The sequence below is a fragment of the Tamandua tetradactyla genome, chromosome 25 (assembly GCF_023851605.1).
Source record: "Tamandua tetradactyla isolate mTamTet1 chromosome 25, mTamTet1.pri, whole genome shotgun sequence".
In the NCBI taxonomy this organism is placed as follows: Eukaryota; Metazoa; Chordata; class Mammalia; order Pilosa; family Myrmecophagidae; genus Tamandua; species Tamandua tetradactyla.
In genome coordinates this window covers 23,500,782-23,519,742 of record NC_135351.1, presented here as the reverse complement: position 1 = coordinate 23,519,742, position 18,961 = coordinate 23,500,782, and the positions used below count along the sequence as shown (strand labels likewise).

The 18,961-nt window shown below is 42.2% G+C and overlaps 1 protein-coding gene across 2 annotated transcripts in view; it reads right to left on the bottom strand.

Moving 5' to 3' along the window:
- E2F3 (E2F transcription factor 3) overlaps positions 1–18,961 on the bottom strand; it is a 77,903-nt gene that overhangs the window by 57,242 nt on the left and 1,700 nt on the right. The window contains exon 1 of one of the 2 annotated variants that reach the window (XM_077143606.1): positions 18,513–18,627. The exons of the other annotated variant lie outside the window; for it this stretch is intronic. Coding sequence (XP_076999721.1) covers positions 18,513–18,530 — 18 coding nt within the window. The 5' untranslated portion in view covers positions 18,531–18,627. Of the gene's footprint in view, positions 1–18,512; positions 18,628–18,961 lie in introns of those variants that run through there. 2 annotated transcript variants of the gene reach the window in all.

Sequence of the window (18,961 nt, the reverse complement as noted above, 5' to 3'; positions counted from 1 at the left end):
TACAGTTACAGGGGACAGATCATTTGTCAGGAATGGAAAAAGCCAGGACGCCAGGGCAGTTGTACCGGGGGGATGGGAAGGGAGAAGCTAAAGTCTGTTTTAAAGGAAATGTAGAGGAAAACTGCTACCAGAGCTGGGCAGAGCTAAAGCCCAGGGCCTGAAGTGAGGGAGGCCCTGGAAGCAAGGCAGAGCCGAGGCTCAGGGTCAGATGCAGTGTTTCCACCAGCTCAGCCCCAGCAGAGCCCCTATACCATGATGCCAAAGCAAACTGCAGGCTGTGCTCAGACAGCTACCACAAAGCTGGGAGCTGGGAATGGAGTCAATATTTCAGTCATGTCTGCAGACATAAGAAACAAGGTTGGGGTAGCATATACTAAACAAATAATAAAATTATTGCACATCTACCTTTCGATCTGGAAGGAAAGCATGAAGACTTTCATAAATTAAGAGTGCAGTCATGCAGGAAGTATGGCCACTCTTTGATTAAGTGCCTAATATTTTATAACACAAGATTAGATAATATGGACTGATTAAGTAAAGAAATGAGCAGTATAAAACTATGTTTTTATAAATGCCTAGAAGACTTATTAACAGGTACTGCTCTATCCTTAGACCAGTGATTACTGAAATAAAGGTGAATTGGAGGATTTAGGATATGGAAACAAACTTCAGCCCCCAAAACTGCCAACTTAATTACATGCATATGAAACATTCATCATTTATATTCTGGGGCAATATTTCCACAGAATTATTGTTAGATATTTTAAATTACAATTTCAAATGGACTCATTGTCACGGGACTCTATCCATTTAGCACAAAAATCAATATTCTACCAATAAATAGGATTACTTTTCCAAGGCTCCTTGTGGAGCTCAGGGAGACAGCCTCAAAGTTCCTCAGAGAAACTTACTTTTTTTATGTTCACTCCTAAGGGACCAATAGGAAGCACCTGACAGCACTGGAATCAAAAGGCACAGGGAAGGCTTTAACTGTTAGGTGGACTGACTTACACACAGACAAGTGATGCCCGCATTTAAAGACCCCTCTTCAGAGAAACATTTCTAGACCCATCACAGACCTTCATCCCTCTCCTCTAGAGCTAATGCTTGTCGTGTTTTCCTTGGAGAAGGCAAAAATTTTCCCTGTGGGTTTTATCGAGCTTTTCCATCAGACTGTCCAATCTTTTTGTTTTCTTTTTTTAACATTTGTTCCCCCTATTATTTATTTATTTTTAATCCATATGTTTTACTTGTCTGTCAATAAAGTAGATAAAAGAAGCATCAGATACAGGGTTTTCACAATCACACAGTCACATTGTGAAAGCTATATCATTATACAATCATCTTCAAGAAACATGGCTACTAGAACACAGCTCTACATTTTCAGGCAGTTCCCTCCAGCCTCTCTGTTACACCTTAACTAAAAAGGTGATATCTATATAATGTGTAAGAATACCCTCCAGGATAACCTCTTGAGTCTGTTTGGAATCATTCAGCCATTGACACTTCATTTTGTTTCATTTCACTCTTCCCCTTTTCGGTCAAGAAGGTTTTCTCAATCCCTTGGTGCTGAGTCCTAGCTCATTCTGGGATTTCTGATCCACGTTGCCAGGAAGGTCCACACCGCTGGGAATCATGTCCACATAGAGAGGGGAGGGCAGCGAGTATGCTTGTTGTGTTGGCCGAGAGAGGCCACATCTGAGCAACAAAAGAGGTTCTCTGGGGGTGACTATTAGCCTATTCTTTGCGGGGTTAAGTTTCATATGAACAAACCCCAAGATTGGGGGCTCAGCCTATTGCTTTGATTGTCCCCACTGCTTGTGAGAATATCAAGAATTTTCCACTAGGGGAATTCCCTCTTTCTCACCATTCCCCCAAGGGGACTTTGCAAATACTTTTTTATTCACTGTTCAAATCACTCTGGGCAAACCTACAAAATATCATGCCCTACTCAAAGTTCCATGTACTTATGGTGTTCAGTTAAGTTGTCCACATAAGTTACATTAGGAAATGTACTAGTCAAAATATAAACTTTGTACCAAATAAACATTTTTTGCTTTAGTCTCATACATAAGTTAGTTTTAAAATATGAATGACCATACTGATATTTTTTTGTTCTTTCTCATGCAAAACATTTTTAAATTTGTACATTTAGTCACTGTCATTATACACTCTAGGCATTCCTAGATTATACCGTCTGTCTTTATCATCTATCTTTCCTTCTGATTTCATTTCTGCCCCCAGCCCTCCTCCCTCTATCATTCTCACGTTCAGCTTCATTCAGTGTTCTAACGTTATTGTATTACAATTAGGTAGTATTGTGCTATCCGTTTCTGAATTTTAACGAGTCCTATTGCACAATCTGTATCCCTTCAGCTCCGATTACCCCATATGTACCCTATTTCTATCTCTTGATGGTCTCTGTTAACAACTGAAATTCTCCAAGTTCATATCAGTGAGACCATACAGTATTTGTCCTTTTGTTTCTGGCTTATCTCATTCAGCATAATGTCCGTAAGGTCCATCCATGTTGTTACATACTTCATAATTTTATTCTGTCTTACAGCTGCATAATATTCCAGCGTATGTATTTACCACAGCTTGTTTAGCCACTTGCTTGTTGATGGACATTTTGGCTGTTTCCATCTCTTGGCAATATTAAATAATGCTGCTATAAACACTGGTGTGCAAATGTTCGCTTGTGTCTTTCCTTGCCCTCATGTCCTCTGAGTAGATACTTAGCAGTGCTATTGCCGGGTCATATGGCCATTCCATACTTAGCTTCCTGAGGAACCATCAAACTGCCTTCCACAGCAGTTGTACCATTTGACATTCCCACCAACAGTGGATAAATGTGCCTCTTTCTCCACATCCTCTCTAGAACTTGTCATTTTCTGTTTTATTGATAATGGCCATCCTAAGTATTAGATGAAATAATGCATGTAAAATGTGATTGTCATTATTGGGACACAAAACTATTCAATAAGTGCAGGCAATTACTAACTTTCTTACTACCATGAATTTCCAGTGGATGGGGGGGAAAGGAGCCCCAACCTGTAAAAACGCAAGTCAGTATAATTCTGAAAACTAGTTTTACTGAAAAAGATAAGCATAAGATGAGAGAGGCCAGGATTTTTTTATTTTATAACAAAACCTCCCATAAAGCTACTGTGTTTAAAAAGCAGTGTTCAGTATCTATGTTATTTATCACAAAGGAAAAAAAATAGATTGTGATGATAAAAAAATATGTATTCCTTCTAGCCTCCTATATTCTGGAGCAGCTAGAAGGAAAAATCTGAGAGGATTGTATGGTAGCCCATGACAAACTCTGGGATCTTTCCTGTAACCACTTGTTGAAGCGTGCTCTGAAAATTATTGCTTTTTTCTTTCTTTGCTTTGTATACAGTTATATTATATGATAAAAAAAAAAAGCAGTGTGCTCTATTCTTAGAAAGAGACAGAGCTCAACAGAACAGAGTAGAAGGTCCAGATACAGACCAACATCCACGCCACACACACACCCCTCTTTATTTTGATAAAAGCTGCATTTTTAAATTCATGGGGAAAAGCCGAATCTTTATGGCTAACCATTTGGGAAAAAACAGTCACCACTTTACTTCCTTACACACACTTAACACATACACCCTTCCAAAGAAGTTAAAGATCAAAATAATAAATAAAATCATGAAGCCAAGAAAAGAAGTAGGAAAATATTGTCACAATTTGTAGATTAGGCCAGGCTTTTCCAAAGCAAGCCTCCAAAATCATAAACTATAAAGACTGGAATGATATATATAGCAAAACACTTGTAGAACTACAGCATAGAAAAATTAAAAGAAAAATGACAGACAGAAAAAAATATTTACACATATTCTAGAGTTCAATACCTCTAATTCATAAAAAGTTCCAATTAATAGAGAAGAAAATTATAAATAGTTTTGTAAATAAAAGTAGCAAAAGATTTAGAGACAATTCACAGAAACACAAATTAGGGGAAGATGCTTAAATTTACTAATCCATCTCTCTTTCATCACCTATAAAATGAGGAAAATAATCATATTCACTCCATAAGGATGCTGAAATTTAAATTAGTAAATTCAATGTAAAGTGCTTAAAACAATTACTGGCACAAAAGAACACTCAATAATAAATTTTACCCAGTAGCTGTAATAGTAGTAGCAATTGGTGGTGGTAATGATTAAGGAAACACAAATAAAAAATAGGGAGGTAACATTTTTCAACCATCACACTAGCAAAATTGCAAAAAAGACTGATGTAAACCAGTGCTGGAAAGCGAATGAGAAAACAGGAACTCTCAACATTGATGACAAGAATATGATTTGGAGGTCAAATCTATCAGCATTTTAAATATACATGCCCCACGACACAAAATTTTAACCTACAGCTAGCCTCCAGAAATACTCAGACCTGCACAAAAACTTATATGCAAAGATATTCATTGCAGCACTGTTTACAATATCAACATTTAAAATTAGAACTAACAGAAACAACTATCAAATGGAAATAACTAAAACCATTCTGGCATATTCACACAATAGGTATCCCTGCAGCTATTACAAAGAATAAGGAGCACCTATGGGTATATTGATGTATATGGAAATAAGTCTGATACACTGCTAAGTGAAAATGGCAAGCTACAATTTTTTTTTTTATAATTTATATATTTTTAGTTGTTGAACCATGCTATATTTGCATTTGGACATAAAGGGGAAAGGCCAAGCAGACCTAGGAAGGATTGACGAGGCTATTTTAATTTTTACTCTGTTGACATATATTCATTGATCTATTTAAATGACAAGTATGTACTAAAAAACAAGTGTTTTCTTAAAAAAAAAAAAAAAAAGTCAACCAAGTCATGGAAATGAACATCTGAGCAAATGACAGTGTCTACTTCATTCCTTAATCAGCCAGCAGTGGCTGCGCCTCTGCAGGTACATTTTAGAGGGAAATACAACAGTGGGTGATACGATGAGAATCATTCAGCTCCTGCATTATGATTCTGCAAACAATCTTCTCATAGGGAAAACAAGGGAATGCTGATCGCTACAATGGTCTGCTTGGCCATTTTATTTTGCAGGGTAAATCTGTAAATTTGCATTCTACTTTATCAGCTTATGAGAACTCTGATGAACATAAGTCCTCCTCCGTAGGGCAATAAATTTGAGTTCCTAATCATGCGAAGTTGGGGCCCTACCTAGTCCTAGTGAAATCCCACGAAGGTACAAAAATAAAGCAAAAGACCTAAACCTGCAGGCACTCAGCTGCCTTGGCCATTGTAACCTTATTCTTATACTACAAGAAATGCAGAGCAAGACTCAAAAGTGCTTAGCACTTGGCAAATTTGACCATCAAATATGACAAGGCATCTCTAGCTCCATCCAGTCAAATATCCACCCATCTAACAAATATATATGAAAACCGACTAGACAGCACCACTCTACTTGGATTGTTTTTACTCCAAAAATATATATATATATCAGAAGGAATGTCCCCACGTAGGGCCCCAGACTGGTTTTGGAAAGGATGGCATGGCAGTAGCTGCCTCACGCTAGAGCTTCCTCAGATGTTCTTGATGTGTAAAGGCCACACCTCAGCCCCCCTTCTTATATGGAGCAGGAAACTGTGCAATTCAAGGAATTTGAAAAGCTAGTCCTTGCAGTCTAAAGCAAGGCAGGAAGCAAGAAATGACTAGTGGTTGCCTCATTTTCCCAACCTCTATAAGATCATCAACCACAAATGGTAAATTTAAAACTGTCACCACAACCAGTTTTGGCTAAAGGTGGAGGGAAAGGGAGAAGAAGGGTCCGCCAATGGCCAGGACAATTTAGAAGTGAACCATCAAGACTAACCTGTGCTATAATAGAGCCTTATGACCCTTCACATGCATTTTCAAGACACAGCCCATATTCAAAAGGAACTATCGGTCCAGCCAAAACACTCCTTTTAGCATGGTGCTACTTAGTGTTTGCAAATTAAATGATGCCTGTTAAATTGACAGATCACTTATATAAGCAGACCCAGGCTCAGGGCTAGTGCTGAAGTTTTGCCAGTCTAATTTGAGTTGATTATTTTTTTTTACGTTTATCTTAAAGAAAAAAAAAATCAGGTTTAACATCTATTTTTTTTTTTTTTTTGGCATGGGCAGGCACCAGGAAATGAACCTGGGTTTCCGGCATGGCAGGCAAGAAGTCTGCCTGCTGAGCCACCGTGGCCTGCCCTAACATCCATTTTTAAAAGGTTAATTATATACATATTTATAAAAGTTTTAACTGATCGAGGTTAAATCCAATTCCATGATTTTGGCTATAATTTACATGATGGTTATTTATACCTATTCATATAATGTGATGGCAACAAACACTGCAGAGTACTTAGTACGTGGCTAACGCTAAAGCCAGCGCTCACATGTTCGATCACATTTAATTCTCACAATAACCCCACGAGGTGGGAACCATGAGTCCCTGCATTATTCAAGTGAGGAAACAGGGCTCACAGCAGGAGTGATGTGCCCAAATCATCTAGAGGGGTAAAGCTGGATCAACAAGTGTGCCGAGGAACTCATTCCAGGAAGTTCTTTCAATAACTGGGTTGAGTAAATGATAAATGCAAAAACTTTCCTGACTTTCTCTGAATTGCAGACTTTGATCCTTTCTTCTCCAAGTGACAGAGAGGCTTCCTAGCAGCTAATTCCTATTATGCTTGATCACAGCCAGACAGGCTTTGGCTGGCTACCTGGAGCATATTTTCTCTGCGACACCTACCTAGAGAGCGGTGAATCACAACTCTGGTGTTCCATGGAAGAGGTAGGCATTCCAAAGTTAAAATTCAGTCATGAGAAATAATTTGCCATTTAAATGCATACTGTATTTTAAAACTTAAATGCATATTGTGTGCAGAAGATGCATATATATGATTCCCTAATTCTGTCCTTTCTTCAAGGTCTAGTTCAGTACAATAGTTCTAAACTAGGGACGATGTTGACCATGTGGACGTCTGACCATGATCTGGAAATATTTTTGGTTGTTCCACTCAGTGGGGCAGAGGGAGGGGATAAGTGTGCTATTGGCATCTAGTGGGTAGAGGCCAGAGATGCTGCTAAACATTCTACAATGCACAGGACAGGCCCCCACAACAAAGGATTATCTGGCCCAAAATGTCAATAGTACCAAAGCTTGCTGTTTAAAAACTTTTGAAAGCCTTCTTAGTCCTCTCCTCCAAGTTTGGACATCTAAGAAACATCATTGATATTTTCTTATGGCCCTCCCACCCGCTTTTTAAAATTTTTTTTTTTAATTGTGAAACATAGATACAAAAAAGCAATAAACTTCCAAGTACATTTTAACAAGTAGTTATAAAATTGATTTTAAAGTTTGGTATGGATTACAGTTTCATGATTTATCGTTTTTTTCTTCCAACTTCTCCAAGACACTGGAGACCAACAGAAATATCAATATAATGATTCAGCAGTCATACTCATTTGTTAAATCCTATCTTCTCCGTTATATTCCTCCTTCTCTTTAAATAACATATGTACGTAAAAGCAATAAATATCTAAGCACATTGCAACAATTAGTTGTAGAACAGATTTCAGAGTTTGATATGGGTTACAATTTCACAATTTTAGGTTTTTATTTCTGGCTGCTCTAAGGTACTGGAAGATAAAATAAATATTGGTATGATCCAGCCTCATACTTGCTTGTTAAACTTGACCTTCTCTGTATAACTCCACCATCATCTTTGATCTTTTTTTTTTCACTTGGGCAGGCAATGGGAATCGAACCTGGGTCTCTGACATAGCAGGCGAGAATTCTGCCTGCTGAGTCACCATGGCCCACCCACCTTTGATTTTTGTTCTACTTTTTAGTGGTATTTGGGCTATGCCCATTCTAACTTTTTCATGTTAGAAGGGGCTGTCAATAATATGGGATAGGGGGACGGAACTAGTTGATGTTCTGGAGAGGCTGGGCCCTCTGCATTTCAGGACTAATCTGGTACAGGGACCCATCTGGAGGGTGTAGGTTTTGGAGAGTTACCCTATTTGCATGGAGCCTTTGTAGAATCTTATATGTTGCCCTAGGTGTTCTTTAGGATTGGCAGGAATGGTTTTGGATGGGGTCTAGCAAGTTATGCTTGGTAGTAATGTCTAACTGAAACTTGCATCAGAGTGACCTCCAGTGTAACCTCTTAACTCTATTTGAACTCTCTCAGCCACTGATACCTTGTTTGTTCCACTTCTTCTCCCCCTTTTGGTCAGGATGGCATTGTTGATCCCATGGTGCAGGGTCAGGCTCATCCCTGGGGGTCCCACCTAGTACCAATGAACATGCTTTATCTCTCTTGCCTCCTGAGGACACTTGAGGGCAAGAAGGAGATCTTGGTCAACTCTGAAACCCCCAGAGTCCCGGGAACTGCGTTTCATACAAAGTGAATGTTTGACAAATGTTTGTTTGATAGTTTGTTTAAATAGGGAAACCCTGAGAGGGGTAAAAATACCGAGACTTCAGAGTCAGCCAACACCGAAGTGTTTCCACCATGTGAGAAACACTAGGTTAAGGAACACAAAGTACATTTCCTACAGACGCTATCTCATGAAATCCTTACAACTATTTGAAGCAAACAGCATCACTAGATAACTACAGCTCACAGATATAATTTGGAAAAGGTCACCAACTGGTAAGACGCACAGCAAGTTGCCAGACCCACATCTCCAAGTTCCGGGCTTGTACCCTACACCATTGCGAATTGGGTCTCCGAGGCAGAAAACCTTGCTTCCTAGGGATATTCCCAGAATTAGAGGGTCTGAAGGGCTAACAAGGAAAACAACATGAAAGGTTGAAAACTTTACGACTTTTGTGAGATTGTCACAAGTTCTGCTACCCAGTACAGCAACACAATCAGATAATTCAAGGAGTGCCACAAATAGGCTTCAATACAAGTTACATATTTAAAACTTAGAATTTACATGGCTCATTCCTTCAAGAGTACTGAAAGACTCTTAAACTTTAATATGCTAAAGCTTACAAAGAGAAATAAGTTTCTTTTTATTATTTTTTTTTAATCAACAAAATTAGAGCTTATGGGGAATGATGTCAAAAAGAACCATTCCTTAGTTCAGGACATAATCATGTGACCTTTCTTTATGCAATGCTCTCTACCTGCCTCTTTGCTTTGAGAGACTGCAAACTGAGGGCTTTCTCAAAGCAGCTGGCAGCCAGGCTCAGTCCTGGTAAAACATGCAATAAATAACATCTGATGGCAGCCCTCTGGGAGCCCCGACAGTATCGATCCCCAAAATCAACCTGATGAATTTGTCTCGTTTTCTTATAACAGATGGAGAAGTGAAAATGATGAAAGGTTTTTGTTGCAGCCACATTATTTTCTTTTTTCCACCCTCACTAGGGAGATCAGTTCTTGGCCACTGTTCTCCATTAAGACTTCCACTGTGACCTCTATGGCCACGCCACATTTCCAGTCCTCGGTCTCAGGGTAGAAGCTGGATGCCCCATTGTGTCACTCACAGTCAACTTGTACCAAACCAGACCAACCATTCCCTCCACAGAGTACAAAGAACAAGGACTCAGCCTCATCTATTCTTCCAGCCCCAGGAACTAAAACCTTTGTCTTGCATTTCTTTTCTTCCTAAAACTGTCGCTTGCTACCATCCTGTCTTTTTTTGTTCTGGTTCCAGGTTCATGGGCTCTGTAGCACCCATACTCTAAATAAGTTGCGCTGGTTCTCTTCTCTGGGGAGTTCCTGGCTCTTTGTTCACTGCATAATCCAGACCTGATAATGAAAAGCCTTCCCCTACAATTTTGGGTAACTGCTGAAAGCAGGGTACCTGCACATGGCCTCCCCCCAGCTCCTAGCTGGGGTTGGTGCCTGGCATACAGGCAAGTGTCCACACTTTGAAACTTCTGAGCGTAGATCCTCAACCACTTGGGCGCCCCTTCTTGGGTTTTGGGCAACTTGACTTGGAACTGCTTGCCTTGGAAATGACATGGGAATGCAGATGTCAATAACACAAAGGTGGGCATGGGGTACCAAGGCACCAGGTCCAGGCTCCCGGGGTCTGCAGGGTTGTTCTCTCCAACCGAGGAAGGAGTTAAAATGGGTACCATGGGCACCAGTCCTGCAAGAGGCTCCACCTTCACCTGGTCATTTCCGCTTCAATGACCTCAATCTATGCTCACCTACCTAAGGAAGGGTTCCTGAAACTTTCCAGAAAATAAGAATCTCTTGATGATTCTCCAATTGAGAAGCCCGGAAATCTACATCTGGAACAAGTGCCACAGATCAGGTAAAGGTGGAAAATTCTGGATTATTTCTTGATAGGTGTCTTGGGTTTCTACAATGAATACAATGCCAGAAACCATTAGGGATAAAAACTAGGAATAAGTTGATACTCTGGAACCAGGCTCTTTGGGTTCAATTTTGGTTGCCGTACTTATTGGTGGGGCCCTAAGCCAGTCCCTTCATCCCTGTCTGTCTCCTCCTCTGTAGAATGAGGATGACAATACTCACTTCATAGGTTACCTGGAATGAATGTACTAATGCGTGCAAAGCATTTAGATTTAGTTCAGTGCCCTCAATACAAGCAGGCACTCAATAAACATTAGCTATTATTATCCCATAGACCAGAGGCCGCTGAGTGACAGCCCTTAAACCAAATCTGGCCTAGAGATGCATTTTGTTTGGCCTGCACATTTTTCTTTTTAATTGAGCCAACATTTTAAAACTGGTAGATTTTCTTTTTTGAGAAGGTTGAAGACCTGGCAACACCCTGGGTCTGTCTTCCTCTATGGCAGCCATCACCTGGGCAGGGTCCAATGGCCACTTTTAATGAGGCATCTCTTGGTTCAACCTCAGCCCCCAACCCCTGACCCACTCCATACCATTCAGTTTCTGCCCAGCCCTTGTAAGAAGGCAACCCCCATTCTAGGCCCATTTTATCTACATGTCCAACGTTAAGTCCTATTATTTCCCTATATGAATGCCAGTCCAACTGGCTCTCCTGCCCATCTACCTTCTACTTCCTTCCCTGGGCTCATGTTTCCCCCAGCCAGGCACCACCTCCCCTTCCCCCCTCTCCACCTAGCCAAGTGATTCCAACTGAGTGTGTACATTATCTGAATCCAACCCCCAGAGTTTCTAATTCACCTGGGTGCAGCCCAGGGATCAGTATTTTCCTAAAGCTTCCCACAGGATTCACACGTGTACCCCAACATGCTCCCAGATGGACCACATGGAGCCATCACCTCCAGCTTCATGGCCTTGCTGGAATCTAGTAACTCCCACCTGCTTCCCTGGCACTTCATCTTGACATCATAGAACCAAGGGATAGATGAGTCTTGTTTTCTCCTTTTGTCTTCCTTGTTTTTCTCATTTTGTCTTGCTTGCACATCACCTTGCGTTTAAAGCTTTCTTCCCCAAACAGACTGTAAACTCAAGAATAGGCAGATCACATGTCAAACTTCTTTAGTATCCCCAAGAGGACAACTGGGGTGCCAGGCACATTGTAGGTGTCTGGTGAAAACACCTCTTCTCAAATATTGGAGAGTCTACAACGTAGACAATGATGAAAAAGCCACATACTGATTTCTCAGAGCTTATGGGCTAGTAAAAAGATTAGGTCCAGGACACAAATGATTAGGACTCAGAATATGATGTGCAAGAGGAAAAACCAGCAACTTGATGGAAGGAGGGAGGGATGCAACCCATTGGGGAACTGGGGAAGTCTCTGAGCAGGTATCCCCTAATGTAGGCCCTGACTGGCCAGAGGCAGGATGGCAGCAGGGAGAGTGGGGAACAGAAAGAATCCATGCGTAAATGCACTGGAGGAAAACCCACAGGCACCTGAACTCTGCCGTGCCAGGCAAAACGGGAAAAGCAAGCTTTCACCATACCTCAGATGCTAGGGAAAAGGGCTGTAATTAATTTGATAAGTCAAGGAAGCAGCCACTGAAAGCCGCAATTTCCAGCCTTCTTCTAAGATGCCAGGGAGGAGGATAAACAGGCATAAAATTAAAAAAAAGAGGTAAGAGGGAGATAGCAAGGGGAAGGGAGGTCCGGGGGCATTCCCCGCTGCCTGGGACGGCGAGTCCCACCCACCCACCCATACTGCCTGGGGCCTCCAAGTCCACCAAAGTCCAGTAGGCTCCACGGCCCTGATCCTGCTATTCAGTTTTAAGCCACAGTTCACAGTAGAGACATGAAATTACCTTAATAGTGCAACTGTATTAACATATTTGATCATAGAAATAAAGATTGTATTCATGGTACTATTACTACCCATTATAACTAAGAAGTTTATTCTTCTGTTCCTTCCCCCAAGCCAATAGACAGCTTACAGGGAGATATAAAGACCCTGAAGACTACATTAGATGCAAACCACCGCATGGTTAACATTTTTAGAGAGGTGCGACTGGGTTTAAAGGCGTGCCAAGGGCTACTTCAGAAAACCAATCAGGAAAGGACAGCCTGAGAGACTACCATGGAAGGAAAGGGCAATTCCATCATACATCCTAATCCTTCTTATGCAGCAGGCAATCTTCTGAGCACTCTACAAATATTAACTTTCTTTAATCTTTCTAACCCCATTTTAAAGATAGGAAATTAAGACCGGGGGTTATGCCATTTGCCCAAAGTCACACAGTTGTACGTGATGGAGCCAGAACCCAAGCACAGTGGCTGCAGACCCCATCGCTTGACCAGTACACGAGGCTGTCTCTCACTTCACCTCTTAGGTGGGGAGTGTGAGTTATGCACACTTGAGCCCCCTTCAATTCCAGACTCAGAAAGGTTGAGAGGGTGTGAGGTGGAACCTTAAAGGCTGCTGCTCTGATGATATATTCCTCGAGCTCCAAAGCATCAGAAATGGGGAAATCTGTAGGCCCCCAGTTCATTTCCCATGACTCCAAATCGGAGCCTCCCTATATCAGTATCGTGAAAACTAGAGCCCAGAGTAGCCCTTCTGAGAGCCAGTGAAGGGCGAGCTGGAAGGACCAAGGGCATTCAAGGAAAAATCTTCCAGAGGAAATCACTGATAATGACTCTCATCGATTGCTATTCAATGCTCACTGGCTCTAGAGGCGAATTTATACATGGCACCTTTTTAGTTTTGTTCATTACAGATAAACCATATATGCCTGCCCCTAACAAGTCAATGAATTACAGCCACCTTGGATTACATTTCACATTTAGGCTTCAGGGCTTGAAGCAATTCTATTTTTAAGCTTTCTGAGCCCCACCCATAAAAGAAGACATTTTAAGGAAATTAATTTTAGCTTTTAGGGGATGATGACCTCCTCTGAAAGAGTTAAACTGATTAACCACTTTGGCTAAACCAGAAACCTTCCTGGAGCTGACCACACAGGAAGAGCACCTTGTTCAGTGTTCTGGGCCTCTCCGGGATCTCAAGAACCACAACAGTAACTCGGGATGTGGACGGCCCGGGACAAAACTCCAGTACCAGGGCCATACTCGGTCTCTCTTCCAAAGACAGTCTCCAAAATCCTTTTAGATTCTCTTCTACGAGAAGTTTACTCTTCACTTCCTGAGCACCGGAAATGTCATACCGACAGAAAACAACCCAATTGGCAAACATCAGATAAAGCTTTAACAACTCTTGACATCATGCTTTTATGACAGTTGGTCATTCCTTCCAGTTTTCTATTCCCTAAAGACCTGCCCTTTCATCGAGCTTCTACAGTAACCGCATTCATTTTTTATCTTTGGGAATGAGCTGCTGTCACCAGAAAGCAAACTGCTCAGAGTACGTGTACATTATGTACATCTTCTACGAGTGAACATTAAAAAAAAAGTAGCCACTCCTGATGGAGTTCTAAAATGTATTAGACACATCCCACTTTCCTCTGTAGTTATGAGACATCATTGGCCTTCCGGTAATTGAGGTTTCTTCTAAGAATTCGAGAGGCCCGTTTCAGTTCTGCCTTTGTCACCTGCTAGCTTGTGACCTTTCCTCACCTGCAAAAGGGAGGGAGATTGGTCAGATGATGCCTCATTCGTGTTTTACAGCTCTCGGGTGGCAAGATTCAAAGATGGTCAGAAATATCAATTATTGACTATGCTAAACTATTATTCTTTGGGACAACCAAGTTATAATGTTGCCCCACTACAAATGGCCCCAGACACTTGTGCTAAAGAAATCAATGATTCTATTATTCTTTTTATCCCCTCCCTATCCCATCAGCTGTCAATTCTCACTGCTCTCAACCTCCTGCTGACATAACCCCAGGCCTTAGTTTACAGAGCTGAACAGTGGCTGGAGTCACTCAGATCCTTCAGCAAAGCACAGCACTTGGTCTTTGATACCAAATTTGGCAACCAGTGGGCTTTATCACTTGTCTTTCAAAGTTATAGTGAGGTGGCCTCAAGACTGACCCCCAGTAAAGGCTACAGGGAGACTGAGAATGCATTCTTGCACTTATATATTCTTGGAGTTCTAAAAACATTGCTTTTGGAGAAGAGTGAAGCCATTCTTCTGAGAACAGAAAAGAAACCATTTTCCTTCTTGCTGAAGTAAAAAGCTATGTGTTAGCCATCTATACTAATGTTGCCCCTTCCCCTAAAGTTATGTCCCCATCAAAAGCTCTTCCTTTTTTTGTATCTTCTGTTTATTAACTTTTCTCTGTGTTACATAAAATTTCCAAGTCACCCTTTGAAGGCAGAGAGGATCAGAGTAGGAGGAAGGAGATACTGTAAGTGGTTTCCTGCACTTTCTGTCTTTCCAGTTATCGTCCCTTCTTTGTCCCATGGAAAATGATTAGTAGAAAATGCTTTTTAGCAATTGGAAATACAGTTCCCCAAACACTATTTTTGAGCTGCTAACTAACAAGCATGAAAGTATGCGTTAAACCACATGTTCAGTACCCTAAAAAAATATTCAGGGAAATTCCTCTATTTAAAAAAACAAAATCAAACAGAGAATCTGGGGAGAATTAAAATTTACCTTTTTTACCTTGCAATATCTAGGGATGTTTTCATGGGAATCTTTGTGGGGCTTGATTTTATGAGCCTAGGCAATGGCAGATTTGTACTCATCCTAGTTTGGAAAGTCAGAAGTAGGTTGCTAAAAAGGAATGGGAGTTGGTTAGCTTGGGAAAGTGGGTATAAACGGGACATTCAAATGGAGTATTTGTAAATCAGGTTAAGTGAGAAAACCAGCCAGAAAGTAAACTACTAATATTTGATGCTATTTGCCAAGTAGGTCCAAGTCTCTTAGAAAGGGGTAAAGGTGTGGACAGTATATCTTTCGGCCGGGCAATAAAGACAGAAGAGCTAAAAGCAAACTATTGCTGTATACCTCTGAGAAATGAGAATAAATGAAACATTCTCCCCAGCATTTCAATCTCTAGGTGCTGTTATTTATTCATGTCTAAGCTTAAAAGTATTATTTTCTGTTTTCAAGTTAGCGTTACACAGCATAGCATTAATCTCAGAATCTACTTTTCCAAGTATTACACGAGGTGACGATTTATAGGAAAACAAAAATCTTTTCCTGTTTGCAAGCTTGGGTTCTTTAGCTCACAGTGCCACATTTAAGGATGCTTTGTGTTTCAAGGGATGATTAGCGCGGTCCCCTTGTACTGATTATAGTGGTGCTATTTGTATGGCCTGGTCTGGGCACTGCTTTCATATTAAAACTTCCATTTTGGGGTATGCAGTGACTAAAAATTCTCTCCCAGCTTAAATTTGGCATCAACTATGCATCTCAGCAGAAGCAAGATTATTGAGTTCAGAACCACAGGAACCTGGCATTTTTCTTCTTTTATACTACAGAAAAAAAGTGACCCTGCTGAAATGTTACCTATGGTTCTTCCATTCCTACACTAGAATTTCAAGCATTGAGGGTTCTTTCCCAAAGTATAATCAGTGGGTTGCTGTGCCTGGATTAAATTAAATCAGATGTGATAGGCCATTGTCTCTTGCATTAGTAGATCCCAAATTTTCTAGAAACAGAACGAAACAATTTCTGCTTCTTTTTAGAAGAATGGAGAGGCAGAAAATGATGGAACCCCTTCTGCTCCACTGAATGGCACTTCCAACTATGGTTTCTCTAGAATTCTTCCATTTCCCCCAGGTCACAGACTAAAATGGAATTTACCTCGCTGACATTGGGAGCTATTCTGACAAAAGCCACTGAGCATTTTGACAGTACCCCAAAAGTGGCAGATTCATGGAGTAAGCGAGGGAGTGGAACTCAGGCAAAGAAGTGATGATGAATTGACCTAAATTTGTCACCTCCCAAGCCAATGCTCAGGCAGTTCAACACCCCATCTCTAAAGAAATGTCCACCCCACTGCTAGGATGCCAATGTTTTGTATATTTAAAAACCCAAATTACTTTAGGGATAAATAATTAATCATAATTCACCTTAGACAACTTCCAATCATTTTGTTCGTATTTGTAAACAAAGGGACAGTGCACCCTAGATATTACACTACTTCTCCAATAAAAGAAATTCCTTAATACTAATTTTACCAGGCACCTACTATCCTCCAGGTACTACGCAATGCGTGGTATCAGATTTAATAATCACCAAGAACCTTCTAAGGTTAATATTGTTGCTGTTCCTATTTTACAGGAGGAAACCTAGTTGAGAAATTAAGTTATATTTGCTGAAGACTATACAACTTGTAATAGGGGCTATCCAGTCAGCTAGTAATACAGTAGTCATCTATTTTTCTCCCATTAATAAAAAGTGAGGTACTTGCTCCTGGTTAAGTTGCAAGATGTTGTTACGACAAAACTTGGAGCTGGAACCAGTTGGGTCTGCTGCTCTAATTACCTCAACAAGCAGAGAGTTTTCAACCTCTTCTTGGACACAAAGTACTTAAAGGGTCTTATCTTTGTTCAATCAATCATTTAAAGATTCCCATCCTGTCCTTCCTGCTTAGGGAAAGAACACCAACAAAACTCCAAGAAACTTGAATAGGAGTCAAACATAATTTTGATGAAACACTAAACTAAACTTTATATTCAATGTTCAAGACTATGTATTACCTAGATAAATTTCTGACATTCACTTCCCCAGAATACTAGCTCTTTTAAGTACAGATTAATCCACGAGTTAGCATACACTAGACTCTTAAGTAAAAATGCTTCTGAATAGTTATACAAACATTTATATTCCTGGAATAATAATCTCATGGCAAGGAGGATAAAGTTTTGAAATAACTTGGAAGGCGGTGAGGGTATACTTTAAAAGATTTACTTTTTTTTTAATACTTTAAATACCTAAATACTGTGAACTACTACAAATAAATTTGGCTAGATGGTCTTGGAGACCTGGCCCAACAAACTCTCTGAGATTCCAAGAAAAAATAAGCAGTTATCAAAACTACCTCCCCTTGTCATAAATCAGAACCCAATCCGAGAAATATGTCAATAGCTGGTTGTTTCAGACTAGTTTTATGATATAGTAGCAGAACTGAATAGGGGGCAAATAGGCTGAAAACATGTCCAAGCCTGTTTGGTCAAGCCAGTAATAATATTTAATGCTAATGAAAGCATGGAATATTCTTGCGATTGCTACTAAACACGCTGGGGACTGTGTGCGAGCAGGTACTGGACTCGTTTCCCCCCTGCTGGCAGACCCGAGCCACTAAACGATGAGCTTCTTTGGCTCAGACTACATCACGCATCCCCTGCGAGTACCTCTGGGGCTGGAAAGCAGTTAAGATCCTACCTCGGGAAGAAAATGGGAACAGTAAGGATATAATTTCAATTATTCCGAAAACCATCCTTTATTTCCTAAAGGGCTGCCTGTGTGCAGACTTCTTAAAGACCCCTGTAAAATCCTGATTCCCCCCAAAATAAACCCATTCGGAGCTGAGACAAGGTAAGGTGAACAACTGATATCATCCACCAACCAGATACCTAACAGTGTCGGGGCCTCCCCACGAGGTGAAGACAGGAGGCAATGGAGGAGGGGAATGAAGGAGAGAAAAGGAGAAAGGGGGAGACCTCCGGACCACACTTCCTTCTAGGATCAACAAAAAGAGAAGCCGCATAGTGACCTAAATCATCTCTCAAAGGCGCTTTATAAATTACAGGGACAAAGGGAGGGGGAGGCGGGTGGCCTGGGAATCCTACAGACACCCTACCCTCTGACCCGCCCCCCTCCCCCTCCAGCACAAGGGAAGGAAGACAGAAAACAGAGCCCAACTCGGCCATTGGCGAGGAGCCCCCTCCGGTTTTCAATCGCCCATCCATCCGCCCCCTAGGAAAAAATACCCGTCAACACCAAACCCACCCCCTGGGGCAGACACTCCCGCCCCGAGGTTCCTAGACCCGGAGGCCGGGGCATTTACTTAGTTAGATTTTTCTTGCTTACTCATTTCCCTCAAGCACCCAACCCCCCGTTCCCACTCCAAAACCCCGCTCAACCGCCTACCCGCACGGTTGAGCTCCCCAGCAGAACCCGGTGTCCCCGCGGCGGCGGTGGCCCCCAAGCCGTCCCGGTCACTAACCTGCTGCTGTAAGGGCATTTCCGAAACCAGCCTGGCTCCGGGCAGAGGTGGGGGGGGCCGGCTGGAGAGGGTGCCCAGAGGGCCGAGCAGACCGGCGGCGCCGGGCGAGGGCGGGCGCCGGGGGCGCGAGTGGGGGGGGGGGGAGCGGCCGGGGAGGGTGGCGGTGCGGGGGGCCGGTGCGCGGGCGCCGGGACCGTCCCAGGCCAGGGAGCCGGCGAGCAGGAGGAAGTGGGTGCCCCCCTCTCCCCCTCCAGCGCCCCCTCCCGCCGCCGCCTCCTCCCCAGTCACAGGCGCGTCCTCCGCGCACGTGTGCGAAACGTCACCGGCGGGTCCCGGGGAGAGGGACAGACCCGGGCGGCGGGACGGGAACCCGGCTGCCCCCGCCCTCCGTCGCCGGGGGGCGGGGAGGGGGACAGGGCGGGGAAGGAAGGGGCAAGGGGAGAGGCGGG